This window comes from Oncorhynchus nerka, linkage group LG25 (assembly GCF_034236695.1).
Source record: "Oncorhynchus nerka isolate Pitt River linkage group LG25, Oner_Uvic_2.0, whole genome shotgun sequence".
Lineage (NCBI taxonomy): Eukaryota > Metazoa > Chordata > Actinopteri > Salmoniformes > Salmonidae > Oncorhynchus > Oncorhynchus nerka.
The window spans coordinates 34640707-34656618 of NC_088420.1; the positions used below are offsets into that span (position 1 = coordinate 34640707).

The 15912-nt window shown below is 41.2% G+C and overlaps 1 protein-coding gene across 1 annotated transcript in view; it reads left to right on the forward strand.

Moving 5' to 3' along the window:
- The window catches only part of LOC115109415 (transmembrane protein 266-like), a 74988-nt gene that overhangs the window by 18539 nt on the left and 40537 nt on the right, over positions 1-15912 (forward strand). The window contains exon 3 of the mRNA XM_029634291.2: positions 6764-6952. Within this exon, the coding sequence (XP_029490151.1) occupies positions 6764-6952 (189 nt within the window). The remainder of the gene's footprint in view (positions 1-6763; positions 6953-15912) is intronic.

Genomic DNA, 15912 nt, shown 5'->3' on the forward strand with positions numbered 1-15912 from the left:
TTCTAAAACTAGACACTCTAATATACTTGTGCACCGGGGCCTCACACTCCTCTTTCTATTCTGGTTAGAGCCAGTTTGGGCTGTTCTGTGAAGGGAGGGGTACACAGCATTGTACTTCAGATCTTCAGTTTCTTGACAATTTTTCGCATGGAATTACCTTCATTACTCAGATCAAGAATAGACTAACGAGTTTCAGAAGAAAGTGCTTTGTTTTTGGCCATTGCAAGCCTGTAATCGAACCCACAAATGCTGATGCTCTGAGACTCAATTAGTCTAAAAAAGGATAGTTTTATTGCTTCTTTAATCAGAACAACAGTTTTCAGCTGTGCTAACATAATTGCAAAAGGCTTTTCTAATGATCAATTTGCCTTTTAAAATTATAGACTTGGATTAGCTAACACAACGTGCCATTGGAGCACAGGAGTGATGGTTGCTGATAATGGGCCTCTGTACACCTATGTAGATATTCCTTAAATATTTCCAGCTACAATAGTAATTTACAACATTAACAATGTCTACACTGTATTTCTGATCAATTTGATGTTATTTTAATGTACAAAAAAAATGCTTTTCTTTCAAAAACAAGGACATTTCTAAGTGACCCTAAACTTTTGAACGGTAGTGTAATTCAGTATTCAGTGATAGATTTAATGAAGTTTTATATTCTGTTGAGGTTTCAGTATTTGAGAGCATGAGGATGGATGCACGTTGAGCACCTCTCCTACAGCAGACTGCAGTGTACTAAACTGACTATCTGTTCCCAATAGGAAGGTCCTATATATAGAGGACAAGGAATGTTTTTTATGGAGCGGGTACCTATTTATCCCCCTCGTAGTTTATTTAATCTTGTCTTTGGTTTACTTTCTTGTAATATACACTACCAGTCAAAAGTTTTAGAACACCTACTCATTCAAGGTTTTTTTTTTTTTTTTTTTTTTACTATTTTCTACATTGTAGAATAATAGTGAAGACATCAAAACTATTAAAAAACACATTAAATCATGTAGTAACCAGTCAGTCAATACGGAACATTTCAAGAACTTTGAAAGTTTCTTCAAGTGCAGTCGCAAAAACCATCAAGCGCTGTGATGAAACTGGCTCTCATGAGGACCACCACAGGAATGGAAGACCCAGAGTTACCTCTGCTGCAGAGGAGAAGTTCATTAGAGTTACCAAATAAATGCTTCACAGAGTTCAAGTAACAGACACATCTCAACATCAACTGTTCAGAGGAGACTGTGTGAATCAGGCCTTCATGGTCAAATTGCTGCAAAGAAACCACTACTAAAGGACACCAATAAGAAGAGACTTGCTTGGGCCAAGAAACACGAGCAATGGACATTAGACCGGTGGAAATCCAAATGTGAGATTTTTGGTTCCAACCGCCGTGTCTTTGTGATTATCTCCGCATGTGTAGTTCCCACCGTAAAGCATTGAGGAGGAGGAGGTTGTCTTATGAGTCCAAATTTGAGAGTTTTGGTTCCAACTGCCGTGTCTTTGTGAGACGCACAGCATGTGAACACATGATCTCCGCACGTGTCGTTCTCACTGTGAAGCACGGAGATGTGATGGTGTGGGGGTGCTTTGCTGGTGACACTGTCTGTGATTTATTTAGAATCCAAGGCACACTTAACCAGCATGGCTACCACAGCATTCTGCAGCGATACGCCATCCCATCTGGTTTTCTACTTAGTGGGACTATCATTTGTTTTTCACCAGGACAATGACCAACCACACCAGGTTGTGTAATGGCTATTTTACCTAGAAGGAGAGTGCTGTAGTGCTGCATCAGATGACCTGGCTTCCACAGTCCCCCAACCTCAACCCAATTGAGATGGTTTGGGTTGAGTTGTACCACAGAGTGAAGGAAAAGCAGCCAACAAGTGCTCAGCATATGTGGGAACTCCTTCAAGACTGTTGGAAAAGCATTCCAGGTGAAGCTGGTTGAGAGAATGCCAAAGAGTGTGCAAAGCTGTCATCAAGGCAAAGGGTGGCTATTTGAAAAATCTCAATTATAAAATATATTTTGATTTGTTTACCCCTTTTTTGGTTACTACATGATTCCATATGTGTTATTTCATAGTTTTGATGTCTTCACTATTATTCTACAATGTAGAAAATAGTAAAAATAATGAAAACCCCTTGAATGAGTAGGTGTTCTAAAAGTTTAAATTTAATGTAATTTTACATATTTAATCAACATTATAAGGCAAGTCCCTTCATGGTTATACTACACTGTAAGTCAGTATAGTATAAGTCCTTTTGTTTCTAGAGTAAATAGTTGTAATTGCTCCAGATTCTGACATGAGACGCAATTCTAATCAACTATATTAATCATTAAATTAGCCAATGCATTTGTGTAATTTATCATCCCTACTCTGAATCCATACTCTGAACCTTTCATATTTTCAAAATCTTTGTTGTTGACTTTTTTGTCTTGACAAGCTGTATTAAAATGTCCTCCTTCAGAGGGAATGAGTTGAACCTGGCAGCTTGAAGTCTCAGCAGGGTATTTATTTTTTATATTTCTATTGGTAATCATGTGGGGATTTATGGCCCAGCGGTGTATAAATACTGGGGGCAAAGCCATGGATGCCTTTTATTCTGGGGGAGTCAAACCTTGGCAGTGATTCAATTCCAGAAGGAGAGGGTCCGACTCAAAAAGACAAAGCAACTATTAATACCATTACAGAAAATACAGAATGTCCAAATTTCATTTTAATTGGAAGTACAATTTGACAAAAGTTGCAAAAAAGTACATGTATAATATTTGTTCCTGTATTACCTACATTATATCTGTCACAGTATACTTACATTAGAGCATATGCATTGCACTTTGTTCTTTAAACTAAGGTTATCTGGTCCCTTTGTACCGTGTTATTCACATGGTGTGACTGTGAGCAGCAGATCTCCCTGAGCATTGAGTGCCCTATGTTAACCTTTAAACTTCCTTGTGGCGTTTGCTAATATTGCATGCCTTTGAAAAGATTTCCAGCCTTTGGCACGCTGGCTTCCTTTGCCTTGCCTGCCTGCCTGCCTGCCTGATGGAATGGAGCAGTATTCCAATGTGCAGCCAGCCACCCACTCCCCAGGATGGCAACAAGCCACTGAAGCGGCCACTGTCTCTACACATAATGGACCCTGGCCTCGTCTATGATTGTCTGGAAATGTGATTTTGATTCAGTGAACAGTTTGTCTGTCATGACTGATTAGCATCCTTGTTGCGGCTAGCAAGAAGAGGTGCCAAGTGTACAATTTCGGAATGCACTGGCTATTGTTGAGCATGTGAGGCGTGTGTGGGCATTTTCCCCTGAGCCAACCACATCCAGTGGCCACGTGTAAGTTACAGCATTATATCACAGACGGGGGGGGGTTGTTCTGCTCTGTAGAGTGAACTGCACTGAAATACAAAGATGTACAATTATGTATTTCTAGCAGTACTATTATACCACCTTTTTGTGGGTACCTATGCAGATAAGAAAGCAACCTTTGAAGTAAGCATGTACAGTATGTTAGGTAGAGATAGTCATAGGTCAGTGGAGAGCAGTGGATGTTTTCCTTTCCAGGGCTGACTACATTAACCTTTCACAGGGAGGTGTGTCTCTGTCTGTTTTTCTGTCTGTCTGCACACACTGATCTGATGCTGACAAAGTGTGGTCCACTATTTAACCTCCACATATCACCAGGCTGTTAGTCCCCAACTATCTACAGGCACAATGTGTTTTGTTCTCTCTGGCTTGTAATCAATGCCCTCCTTCCTTGTTAAGCTCTGTGGTTATTGATGTCTTCAAATGGGCTGCGCTGGGCAGAGTCTTCTGTTCTTGGTTTGACCTCTCCTCGTCTTTTACTGGCTGAGCTGGAGAGGGGATCAGGGTCCTACTCACACTCGGGTTTTAGTGTGGAAAATGAAATAAGAGAAAATTAGATTGCTGTCCTTGCAAGCAAATGCATATCTCTGTCAAACAGAAAAGTACTGCCATTTCATGCCATTTCACAAAACCCATTCCAGTTAGTTTGTAAAAGTAATATTATGATTCCAGAAAGTAAATGTGCTTCAAATCTCTCAGATCTCACTAATCAAGGCAGTTATAAATGTTGTTTTTCTGTTGTCTTTTTCATATTCACTGAGTGTATAAAACATTAGGAACACCTTCCTAATATTGACTTGCTCCCCCCTTTGCCCTCAGAACAGCCTCAATTCATCGGGGCATGGACTGCAAGGTGTCGAAAGCGTTCCACAGGGATGCTGGCACATGTTGACTCCAATGCGTCTCACAGTTGTGTCAAGTTGGCTGGATGTCCTGAGGGTGGTGGACCATTCTTGAGTCACACAGGAAACTGTTGAGCGTGAAAAACCAAGCAGCGTTGCAGTTCTTGACACACTCAAACCGGTGCACCTGGCACCTACTACCATACCCAATTCAATGGCACTTAAATATTTTGTCTTGCCCTTTCACCCTCTGAATGACACACATACGCAATTCATGTATCAATTGTCTCAAGGCTTAAAAATATTTCTTTAACCTTCATCTACACTGATTGAAGTGTATTTAACATGTGACATCACCTGGATTCACCTGGTCAGGTTATGTCAGTCTATCACACAAGTTATACAATGTGAATAGGTACTTTGTTATACTGTAGTGCAGGTATTCCCAAACTGGGGGGTACGCCAAATAAAAATGTGATTCACATTAAAAAATAAATAACATTTCTTTATATATTTTATATATCTTCACATTTTCAAACAGTACATTTATTTTTCAGGTCGCAATTGTAAATGAGAACTTGTTCTCAACTTGCCTACCTGGTTAAATAAAGGTGAAATAAATTAAATAAAAATATTTTCCAATGGGGCTTTACATTTGGGTGAGGTTTTTTTCTCGCCTGAGTAGCCTCGTTTCACTGCCAAAAATAAAATGAAACCATCTAGTGTTCAGCAAAATAACAACACATTGTCAAATACAGGTAGTCTAATCAAATAATTAACATCGGATCACATTAACCGTTACTCTCTCGAGGGAAACCTTCACTCTTGCGCAGACATTTAGAAACGAAACATGACAATTTGAAAACTAAGCCACAGGAGTTTTTGGAGCGAGAATAAAGATGACTTTCGAGTAGTAAGACATGTAAAAGCAAAAGTTACCATTAATAAAAAGGGGCTAGAAGCATCTTATATGGTGAGCTACCAAGTGGCCCCATACTCTTGTGGAGGACTTAATTCTTCCTGCTGCCGCGGATATGGCAGGGACAATAGGCCAAAAAAACTATACAGACAATGGCTTCATCAAACAACACTGTTTCCCGACGCATCAGTGACATGGCAGGAGATGTTTTGAAACAATTACTGCTTAACATTCAAGCCAGTGAATTATATGCGTTACAGCTGGATGAGTCAACAGACGTGGCGGGCCTGGCACAGCTCCTGGTATATATCCGTTACGTTTATGGGGGGTCAATTAAGGAAGACATCCTCTTCTGTAAACTACTGGAAACCAGGACAACATGAGAGGATATTTTGAAAGTACTGGATAGCTTTGTGACATCAAATGGACTTTGGTGGTCAAGATGTGTTGGTATCTGTACTGATGGCGCAAAAGCCATAGCCTTAATGAACTCAAGCTTACGGACAATGTCAAATGTGATATAGCGAAGCACCTGAGTGAGCTGGGTGCACAATTGCGCATGTACTTTCCCGAAACGGACGACACAAACAACTGGATTTGTTATCCCTATGCCTTCAGTCCACTTACTGATATCTGAACAAGAGAGCCTGAGTGAAATTGCAACAAGCGGCTCTGTGAAAATTGAATTTAATCAGATGCCACTGCCTGATTTATGGACAGGGCTGCACTCACGTACCTATGTGAGAGTGGATTCTCAGCCCTCACTAGCATGAAAACTAAATACAGAGCCACAGACTGTGTGCGGAAAATGATTTAAGACTGAGACTCTCTCCAATACAACCCAACATTGCAGAGTTATGTGCATCCTTTCAAGCACACCCTTCTCATTAACCTGTGGTGAGTTATTCACATTTTTTGATGAACATATAAGGTTTTAAATGTAAGATGGCTAAATAAATAAAGAGCAAAATGATTGATTATTATATTATTATTTTTGCCCTGGTCCTATAAGAGCTCTTTGTCACTTCCTACGAGCCGGGTTGTGACAAAAACTCACACTCATTCTTAAGTTTAATAAATGTTTTGAATAGTGTGGCAGGCTTACAATGATGGCAAAAAACAACAATTGAGAGTTCAATGACCCTGGCGCAAGAGGGATTACGCAGCTGGAGGTCGAATGTTTGAAGGGGTACGGGGCTATAAAAAGTTTGGGGAAAACTGCTGTAGTGTATAGCAATATGCTGACATTTACATTTATATAATCAGGTTTCACTATCTCACTTGCTTATTCAGGTCAAGCTCTTCTTAATAAGAGAAAATACCATTGTTGTGGATGTTGTATCTGATTCACCATTTGAGGAAGTACAGTTTGTGTAACCCATCATCTGTTTCCATGATGTAGGCTGTAATGTATTATTGTCCCTACACACCTGTATCTCTGAAAAATGGGTTCTAATAGATATTGTCCCTTGCCTTTTGTAACTATTTTGTTGATCAGTGAAAGACCAAACTCTGAAGTACTTTACGATTAGATTGTGAGAGAAGATTCATTTGTTTAGTTGAATGTGTGAGTCCTGGGCCCTCCACTACTACTAACAGAGTGTCCATGGTGTTACGTACGTTGTGTCCTCCAGGGCCCCTCCCCAGGCCAGAGCCTCAGAGCTGGAGGTGATCTCCCAGCAGGTGGAGGAGGACAACCAGTGTCAAAATCCAGTCCAGCTAGGCAGCTTTGCTTACAGAGACCTGCCTCTGGCCGCACTGGACATCTCCCTGGCCGGTTCCCAGCTCATCTCCAACCTGGACGAAGACGACAACAGAGAGGGGTAGGTGGACACAGAGACCCGTCCCCTCTGTGTATCTGTGTAGGCCTAACCATCAGCCTGGACCTGGATTAGTCCAAGCTATGCTCAGTCCATTTTTGTGTATAATGCAGTCATACTGTATATTAATCTTTGTTTTATGGCTTCTTTCTCAGGTGAGATCATTCTTACACAGCCATAGATACGTAACTGGAAAGACAGCTAACCTTCACATTTTGCCATGGGTCAAAGAGAAAAATGTGCTGTTAATTTCCTGCTATACTACCCTGTGGTCAAACTCTGTAGCCACAGTATGCACTACGATGCATTGCATACATTAGATAGATTACAGGAGAGACTTGAGTGTGAGGATATTGTACAGAGGTAGAGGGTGCAGAACATTTGCTTAGGCATGCTAGGAATATGTTATACATGCTGCTGTAGCCTAGTGGTGAAGCAAAAATAGAATAAAGACAATGTCACCATCTAAAACAAGCAATGTTTCTTGACTGAAAATGTGTCATTCCAGTCATCTGAATCGGTGCCTAATTATTCAATAGGCATTTGTTTGCCATGAAATGTTCAACCAAAAGGATGCTACTACAGAGATTGTACCTAAAACATTTCCCCTGTGTTTTTGATAATTGTACAATTACAATAACTGTCATAGAACTAAGCACAATCCATAACCAAAATGACAGAGATAATGTCTGCTTTCATTCGCTATCATGCTAGTTCAGCTCATCATAATGATACCTGACATGCCATTGAATCACTCACATTCACCTCTCATTGTGGTGTAGGATAGTTTGAGGATACAGTATGTGTCTGTAGTGTCATCCTTGCATTGTCAAGGTATTAACTGACATGCCAGTGAGCCTACACTATTCGTCTCAGTGACATAATTTCTCTGTTATAAAAAGATTCCTCCCTTCAACGTGCACTTTTGGCTCAAAACAAACAGTGTTGTTAGCGTCACATTGTTCCTGAAATGTCAGGCGCTGGTGGCTGTGTTGTTGGGTGTGTTCTCTCTGCCCATAGGCCCTGCTCGTCCTGGTTGGGTGTTTCTCACATGGCCCTATCACTGCGCTGCAAGCTGAGTGTGTACAGGACACACCCCCTCTTATTCTGCCAGTACTCTCAGGATGCGTGACTCACAGGCCGTTGGGCATTCTCGTCTGTGCAGAGAAAGTAGACAAACACCATGAGCTTAATTAGAGCATCCGCCCGCCACGTCATTCAATGCCTGCTCTGTCAGCTGACATCACCACGCCCGGCTGGGACCTGGTCCGGCCCAGGGCTCTGTGGGAACCAAGGGGGGACAGATGATCCCCAGTCCCACGCCACACACCCAGGCCACAGAGTGCAGGAGCTGGCAGCGCTGACATCACTTTAGGCACTCTCAGGAGAACGTGTCCATGTGAAACTCTGTCACACCTTGAGAAAGAACACAGCGATGTGGAAAAGTCATGGGATGCTAAGGTGCATCTCGAAGGGATTTTAGAAGTCTGACTTTTCTGGTAAAGTCTCTGGTTAAAATAGCTATTTGTTTTGATGACAGGGATTGGAATGATTTTCTTAATTGGAATGATATTTCCCTCCAAGCCTGGGAAATATTATTTAGCCCTGTGGTGCCTTCATACTAATCAGAATAGGCGGTGATGCCAGTGAAGCTGGAGATATGGCATGTTCATTCAACTTTTTAGATTGGAATTTCAGATTTCCAAACCACAGGCATTCCAAGGCCTACTCGTCATCAGAGTTTCACTGTGGGCTCATGTTTCCATCCGTTGGAAGCATTCGTGAAAACAGAGAAATATGCAGCCATGTCACAATTTCTTGTTTACTCTGTGAGTTATGTCTGTAGCATTAGAGGAATGACAGAGCTAAGTTGATATGGCACATTGTCATTCAGACTGATTGAAATAGTCAGACGCCTGTAACGGCGTTCTTCGTTTGTAGAATGAAGAGAGTCGGACCGAAATGCAGCGTGTAGGTTACTCATGACTTTAATGAAAGAATATAGCGATACATGAAATAACTGAATGAATACAAAACAACAAACGGAACGTGAATTCTAATTACAGCCTATCTGGTGAACACTCCACAGAGACAGGGACAATCACCCACGAAATACAACGCGAACTCAGGCTACCTAAATACGGTTCCCAATCCGAGACAACGAGAAGCACCTGACTCTTAATTGAGAACCGCCTCAGGCAGCCCAGCCTAACAACACCCCTACTCAACCGCAATCCCAATAATACAAAACCAATACGAAATACGAAATACAACACATAAACCCATGTCACACCCTGGCCTGACCAACTATATAACTAAAACACAAAACACTATGACCAAGGCGTGACAACGCCCTAATGACTAACTGAGTGTACATTCTGATTATTTATAAAGCATTGTTATCCCTACCCTCATGCACATTATGTTCCTTAACATGCTCTCAACCTTGTCTTAATACATTTATAAGACAAATCTATGTATAATGAAGTGCTTTCTCTAAATGTAGACCCTTATGTCATGGTCAATATTTGGCATGAACACCGAAACTGATTATGTAACGTTCAAAATCACATTGGATTATTGTTTTCCTGATGCTGACTCATTTTTGTTCGTAGATGTCCATATCAGATTAGCTTCTTAGTTCTACTAAACCAGACCTGACAGACATTCCAGAGAATAAATGAACGTTGTTTTAAAGCTGACACAAACACTGTAATTTGTCCACATGACTAAATATGGGTCTTCATATATGGGTCTTTCATCAAGTAATCAATAGCATACTATAACGTTGGTTGCTTAGCTGAATGGGTTTACCATCAGCCCTGGGTTTACCATCCATTTTTCAAGTAGATTTAACGTCATCACATCATTTTGGGGGGTTTGAAATTACATGGAAGCAATGTTGATTTAGTTTTTGCCCAGTTTTTGTGAGAAGGCTTTAAAGAGGACTTCCCTTTGTTGTGCTCTGAATAGCTGTGAAACAGAAGAGAGTCTTATAGTGCATGTGGTGGGTTTTGCATTGTAGCGAGCTGCTGCACATGGATCTCTATCAGCAGACGTGGGCGATTATGTAGGAGGTGGATGTTCTTGCGGACAACAGGGGGCACATGAAGTACTAGCAGATTCAGAGCAGTGATGAGTTCTGGATTTATTAATAGACTTCTTCATGGAGCTACCTTCTTGCCCAGAACATGCTAGAGACTACGGTGTTGTGGGGTGTTGCTTTCCACTCTTATCACCTTATTCACCCCTTCTGATTAACCTGTCATATGCTTTTGTCATGTTATGCGGTCAGCTTCTGAAAATCCGCCAGCATTGTCACAGGGATGTGGCATAGAAAGACATATCCAAGCCTTTCATTGGTTATAAGACATATTGTAAAAAGGGTTGTTTCAAACACTTTCTTACACACTTTAACGGTTTATGAGTGTAACCGGACTATGTATAGTGTGATCTGTTGGTCAAGATGTGAAGCTGCAGCATTAAGGTGAATTAGAGTGACGACCTTCCTTGTGGGTTGACCCTTCAAATCCAGACTTAGTTGAGTCCAGGTCCCTCCAGAGAATCTCCAGGTCTCTCCAGAGCAGTGCCAGGGGCCAGGGCTCCTCTCTGAGCTGCCAACCCAGGGCCCACAGCCCTCACTCGGTATATCATCTGCCAGACCAGCCTCCAGCCCCAATCCACCAACAGCAGCAGGAACACCAGCATATGCCACTAATCTCAACGGGGCCAATGTGTGAAGTGTGATGCGTCGCAGCAGTGACAGATGGTTAATCTGGGTCAACCTGTCGCTGTGACTGGAGGAGAGAGAGAGAGAGGAGGGACCTTCACCCTGCCTGCTCCCATACTCCCATTAATTAACAAAGCTGCCCGCCAAAGATTAGTGGGAAATGGCTCCATTTGCCGAATATGGGTTTGCCTCTGTCGTGTCTGTGACTATCATTAAATGTGAAAACTATTATTTTATCAAATCAATTCTCTAGATTTAAAACTAATTATTTAAACGTGAATTAACTTCTTTCGGATCAGTGGAACGCTAGCGTCCCTTGACAACATCCGGTGAAATTGCAGAGCTTTCATAAAATCACAAGTGCAATACATCAAAATAAAGCTTAACTTGTTGTTAATTCAGCCGCCTTGTCAGATTTCAAAAAGGCTTTACGGCGAAAGCAAACCCTGCGATTATCTGAGGACAGCGCCCCGCATACCAACACATGGAAAACATATTTCAACTAGGCAGGTGCGACACAAAAGTCAGAAATAACAATATAATTCATGCCTTACCTTTGAAGATCTTCTTCTGTTGGCACTCCAAAATGTCCCAGAAACATCACAAATGGTCCTTTTGTTCGATAAATTCCTTCTTTATATCGCCAAAATGTCAATTTATTTGGCTCGTTTGATTCAGAAATACACCGGTTCCAACTCGCCCAACATGACCACAAAGTATATCTGCGAACTTGGTCCAAACATTTCAAACAACTTTCCTAATCCAACCTTAGATATCTTACAACGTAAATAATCGATCAAATTTAAGACGGAATATACTGTGTTCAATAGCGGATAAAAACAACGTGGAGAGAGCTCCAGTTCACGCGCGCCACACAGAAGAGTCCACTTGGCTTGACACTCACAATGAACAGCCCTACTTCTTCATTTCTCAAAAGAAAAACATCAACCAATTTCTAATGACTGTTGGCATCTGGTGGAAGCCATAGGAACTGCAACCAGGTCCTCATAAATATAGTTTCCCATAGAAAACCAACTGAAAACAAAGTGACCTCAATGTTTTGTTTACCTGGATGGTTTGTCCTCGGGGTTTCACCTGCCAAATAAGTTATGTTATACTCACAGACATAATTTTAACAGTTTTAGAAACGTTATAGTGTTTTCTATCTAAGTATACCAATTATATGCATATCCCAGCTTCTGGGCCTGAGAAACAGGCAGTTTACTTGGGGCATGCTTTTCATCCAGACTTGAAAATACTGCTCCCTATCCCAATGAAGCTAACTAGGAAGTCAGGGCCCCACAGAACATTTTGAAATTAAAGTTATAATTTTCAGAATATAACTATTCAGATATTTTAATATCTGATCAATGAATGATGAATTATTATTACCTCAATTCTCATTACTGAACGTCGCAAACCCTTGGATATCTGCACGAACCCTAGCCAAAACAAACAGTAGATATTGGTTACTAACAATGATAGAAAAGTCCCTAGTGGGCTAAGCCGATATGACGGCTTGGTAGACAAAGGAAAGGGGTCGGGACTGAGAAAGAGCGGGAAAGACAACATGGATTCACTACACACAGTCTATAATTATAGTCATTGAAGTGCTAATCCTTTGCACGTGAACGGCCACTCATTCGAGAATAATTGCAATTTATATATTTACACCCGTATGTCTTTGTTGTCTTCTCTGTTGGAATCCTCAATTGTCCTGTAGAGTTCATCAGAGTCTCTGGTTAACTTTCCCAGAAGTTACAATGCCTTTCATGGTTGTAGGTGGCAAGAATGGATACTTCAGAGTACCATTCGGAAATGTTCTTCTATAATAGCTGCTTCGGCGGTTGACAGTTTTCTCGTAATAGACTTATGTAATTTCTAGCTGCAGACTAGTAATTATGCGTCTAAGATTTACTCTTATTCTGTAGTGATCAATAGTCTCAGAGTTTAACCATTTCCACCTGTGTAGCCAAACTACAGCTGTTAGGTCTCCGTGGCGTATAGAAATGTAGCCATTCCAATGTGGGGACTCTGTCCCGGTGTTCTCTGACTTCTTAACCATTCGAGACGTCCGGCTTACCGTGGTTCTCTTTGGCAGAGTTGTAGTTTAAACCATTTCACATGAAGCGTCAGCTGTATGTTTTCTAGTCTGGTGTGAATTTCTTTAGGAGTGGGTTTTATTTAAAGGGCGGACCATGACGCCTACGTACCACCTATGCTCACGTGGGCGTGGCTATTGATTTGGTTAACTTTATATGAAAACCTGTACTCTCATTTAGAAGGTTAGCATCACAATACATCTTTTCACAAATAGTTTCATGTTTAATCACATACGTTTCACAATATTTATATGTAAACCTGACAGCTGGGAAATGTACACTTTAAGAGATACAGTTATGTGTGTTTCCTGTCCTTCATGAGATCACCAAATGGAACACACTTGTCATAACTGTCCCTTAAGTGTCCATGGACCATTTCCACATCCTCCAAAATATAAATATTGTTTAGTTCTCCCATTTTGGGGATTAGGAGTTTTGAAGAAAATAAGTTATTTGTTTTGGTAGACTCTCTCAATACTGCATGGTAGTTTCTAAATAAAGGAAACACCAACATAAAGTGTCTTAATAGGGCGATGGGCCAGCACGAGCCGCCAGAACAGCTTCAGTGCACCTCTGAAACTCTATTGGAGTGATGCAACACCCATTCTTCCACAAGAAATTCCATAATTTGGGCTGAGGATACCATGAAATTGGCAAGAGAAAAAATATACACTGCCGTTCAAAAGAAGGCCAGCATCCCGGAGTTGCCTCATCACTGATGTTGAGACTGGTGTTTTGTGGGTACAATTTATTGAATCTGTCAGTTGCGGACTTGTGAGGCGTCTGTTTCTCAAACTAAACAATCTAATGTACTTGTCCTCTTGCTCAGTTGTGCACCGGGGCCTCCCACTCCTCTTTCTAGTCTGTTTAGAGCTGGTTTGCACTGTTCTGTGAAGGGAGTAGTACACAGCATTGTACGAGATCTTCAGTTTCTTGGCAATTTCTCGCCTAGACATTTCTCAGAACAATTTTTTTTAAAGTGATATATTTCTGGCCATTTTGCTGATACTCAACTAGTCTAAAGAAGGCCAGTTGTATTGCTTCTTTAATCAGAACAACAGTTTTCAGCTGTGCTAACATAATTGCAAAAGGGTTTTCTAATGATCAATTAGCATTTTAAAATGCAGAACTTGGATTAGCAAACAAAATGTGCCATTGGAACACAGGAGTGATGGTTGCTGATAATGGGCCTCTGTACACCTATGTAGATATTCCATTTTAAAAAATTGCTGTGTCCAGCTACAATAGTCATTTACAACAATGTCTACACTGTATTTCTGATCAATTGTATGTTATTTTATTGGACAAAAAAATGTGCTTTTCTTTCAAAAACAAGGACATTTCTACGTGACCCCAAATGCTTGTAAGATGGCGCTGGAGCAGAAGGCAAACATTTTACATGCCCCCAAACGATTGTGTTTTTTTGTTTGTTTATCTGCGTTGTTTGTAACAATTTTGTTTTTACTCATTTTGTACATAATGTTGCCGCTACCGTCTTTTATGATCGGAAATAACTTCTAGACATCAGGACTGTGATTACTGACCACTCACCGAGGCAGAGGATATACGGCTCCCTCTGGAACAGGCCCCGACCCCCGTGATCTGCATGAAGAGGAGGCGGAGAAAGATAGGCCGGACAGAGGGCTGCCTTCGGAGAATTTGAAGGCGATCGAATCAATCCCCACTTCCCTCAATTCTGCTAGCAAACGTGCAATCTTTGGACAATAAAATTGACGAGTTACGGGGAAGATTAAACTATCAACGGGACATTATAAACTGTAACATCTTATGCTTCACGGAGTCATGGCTGAACGACGACAATATCAACATACATCTGGCTGCTTATACGATGTACCGGACGATAGAACAGCGGCTGGTAAGACAAGGGGCGGTGGACTATGTATTTTTGTAAATAACAGCTGGTGCACTATATCTAAGGAAGTCTCGAGCTATTGCTCACCTGAGGTTGAGTATATCATGATAAGCTGTAGACCACACTACCTACTGAGAGTTCTCATCTGTATTCTTTGTAGTTGTTTACAACCCACCTCAGTCAGAGGTTGGCACTAAGAAAGCATTGAATGAGCTGTATTCCGCCATAAGCAAACAAGAAAACACTCACCCAGAGGCGGCGCTCCAAGTAGCCGTGGACTTTAATGCAGGGAAACTTAAATAATTTTTAACAAATTTCTATCAGCATGTTAAATATGCAACCAGAGGGAAAATAACTCTGGATTACCTATACTCCACACACAGAGACACATACAAAGCTCTCCCTCGCCCTCCATTCGTGCCTATCTGGCCATAATTCCATCCTCCTGATTCCTGCTTACAAGCAAAAATTAAAGCAGGAAGCACCAGTGACTAGATCAATAAAAACATGGTCAAATGAAACATATGCTAAGCTACAGGACTGTTTTGCTAGCACAGACTGAAATATGTTCTTGGATTCCTCCAATGGCATTGATGAGTACACTACATCTGTCATTGGCTTCATCAATAAGTGTATCGATGACGTTGTCCCCACAGTGACCGTACGTACATACCATGCCGTGGAAATATTCAATCAATAATATTTCTCAAATACCAGATCCTGTGAGTTCAAATAGACTTTATTACAAAGTAATATAAGCCGAGCTGGTTCATGAACACAGTATATAACGGGATTCTTCTGGTGAAGGAGAGGCGGACCAAAATGCAGCGTGGTTATCTTTAATCAAGATGATAACGAACAATTACAAAAACAATAAACGTAACGTGAAAAACCGAAACAGCCCTATCTGGTGCAAACAAACACAGAGACAGGAACAATCACCCACAAAACCCAACACCAAACAGGCTACCTAAATATGGTTCCCAATCAGAGACAATGACGAACACCTGCCTCTGATTGAGAACCATATCAACCATAACAGAAACAGACAAACTAGACACACAACATAGAATGCCCACTCAGATCACACCCTGACCAAACAAAACATAGAAACATACAAAGCAAACTATGGTCAGGGTGTGACATAGTAACTCCTCTTTATGTTAATGATTCATCCCCTCTGGCATTTTACCATCATTATCTTTTTGCCTTTTTGCCTTGCCTAATTTTTGCTCGTTTCACATTAGGGCATAGAAAC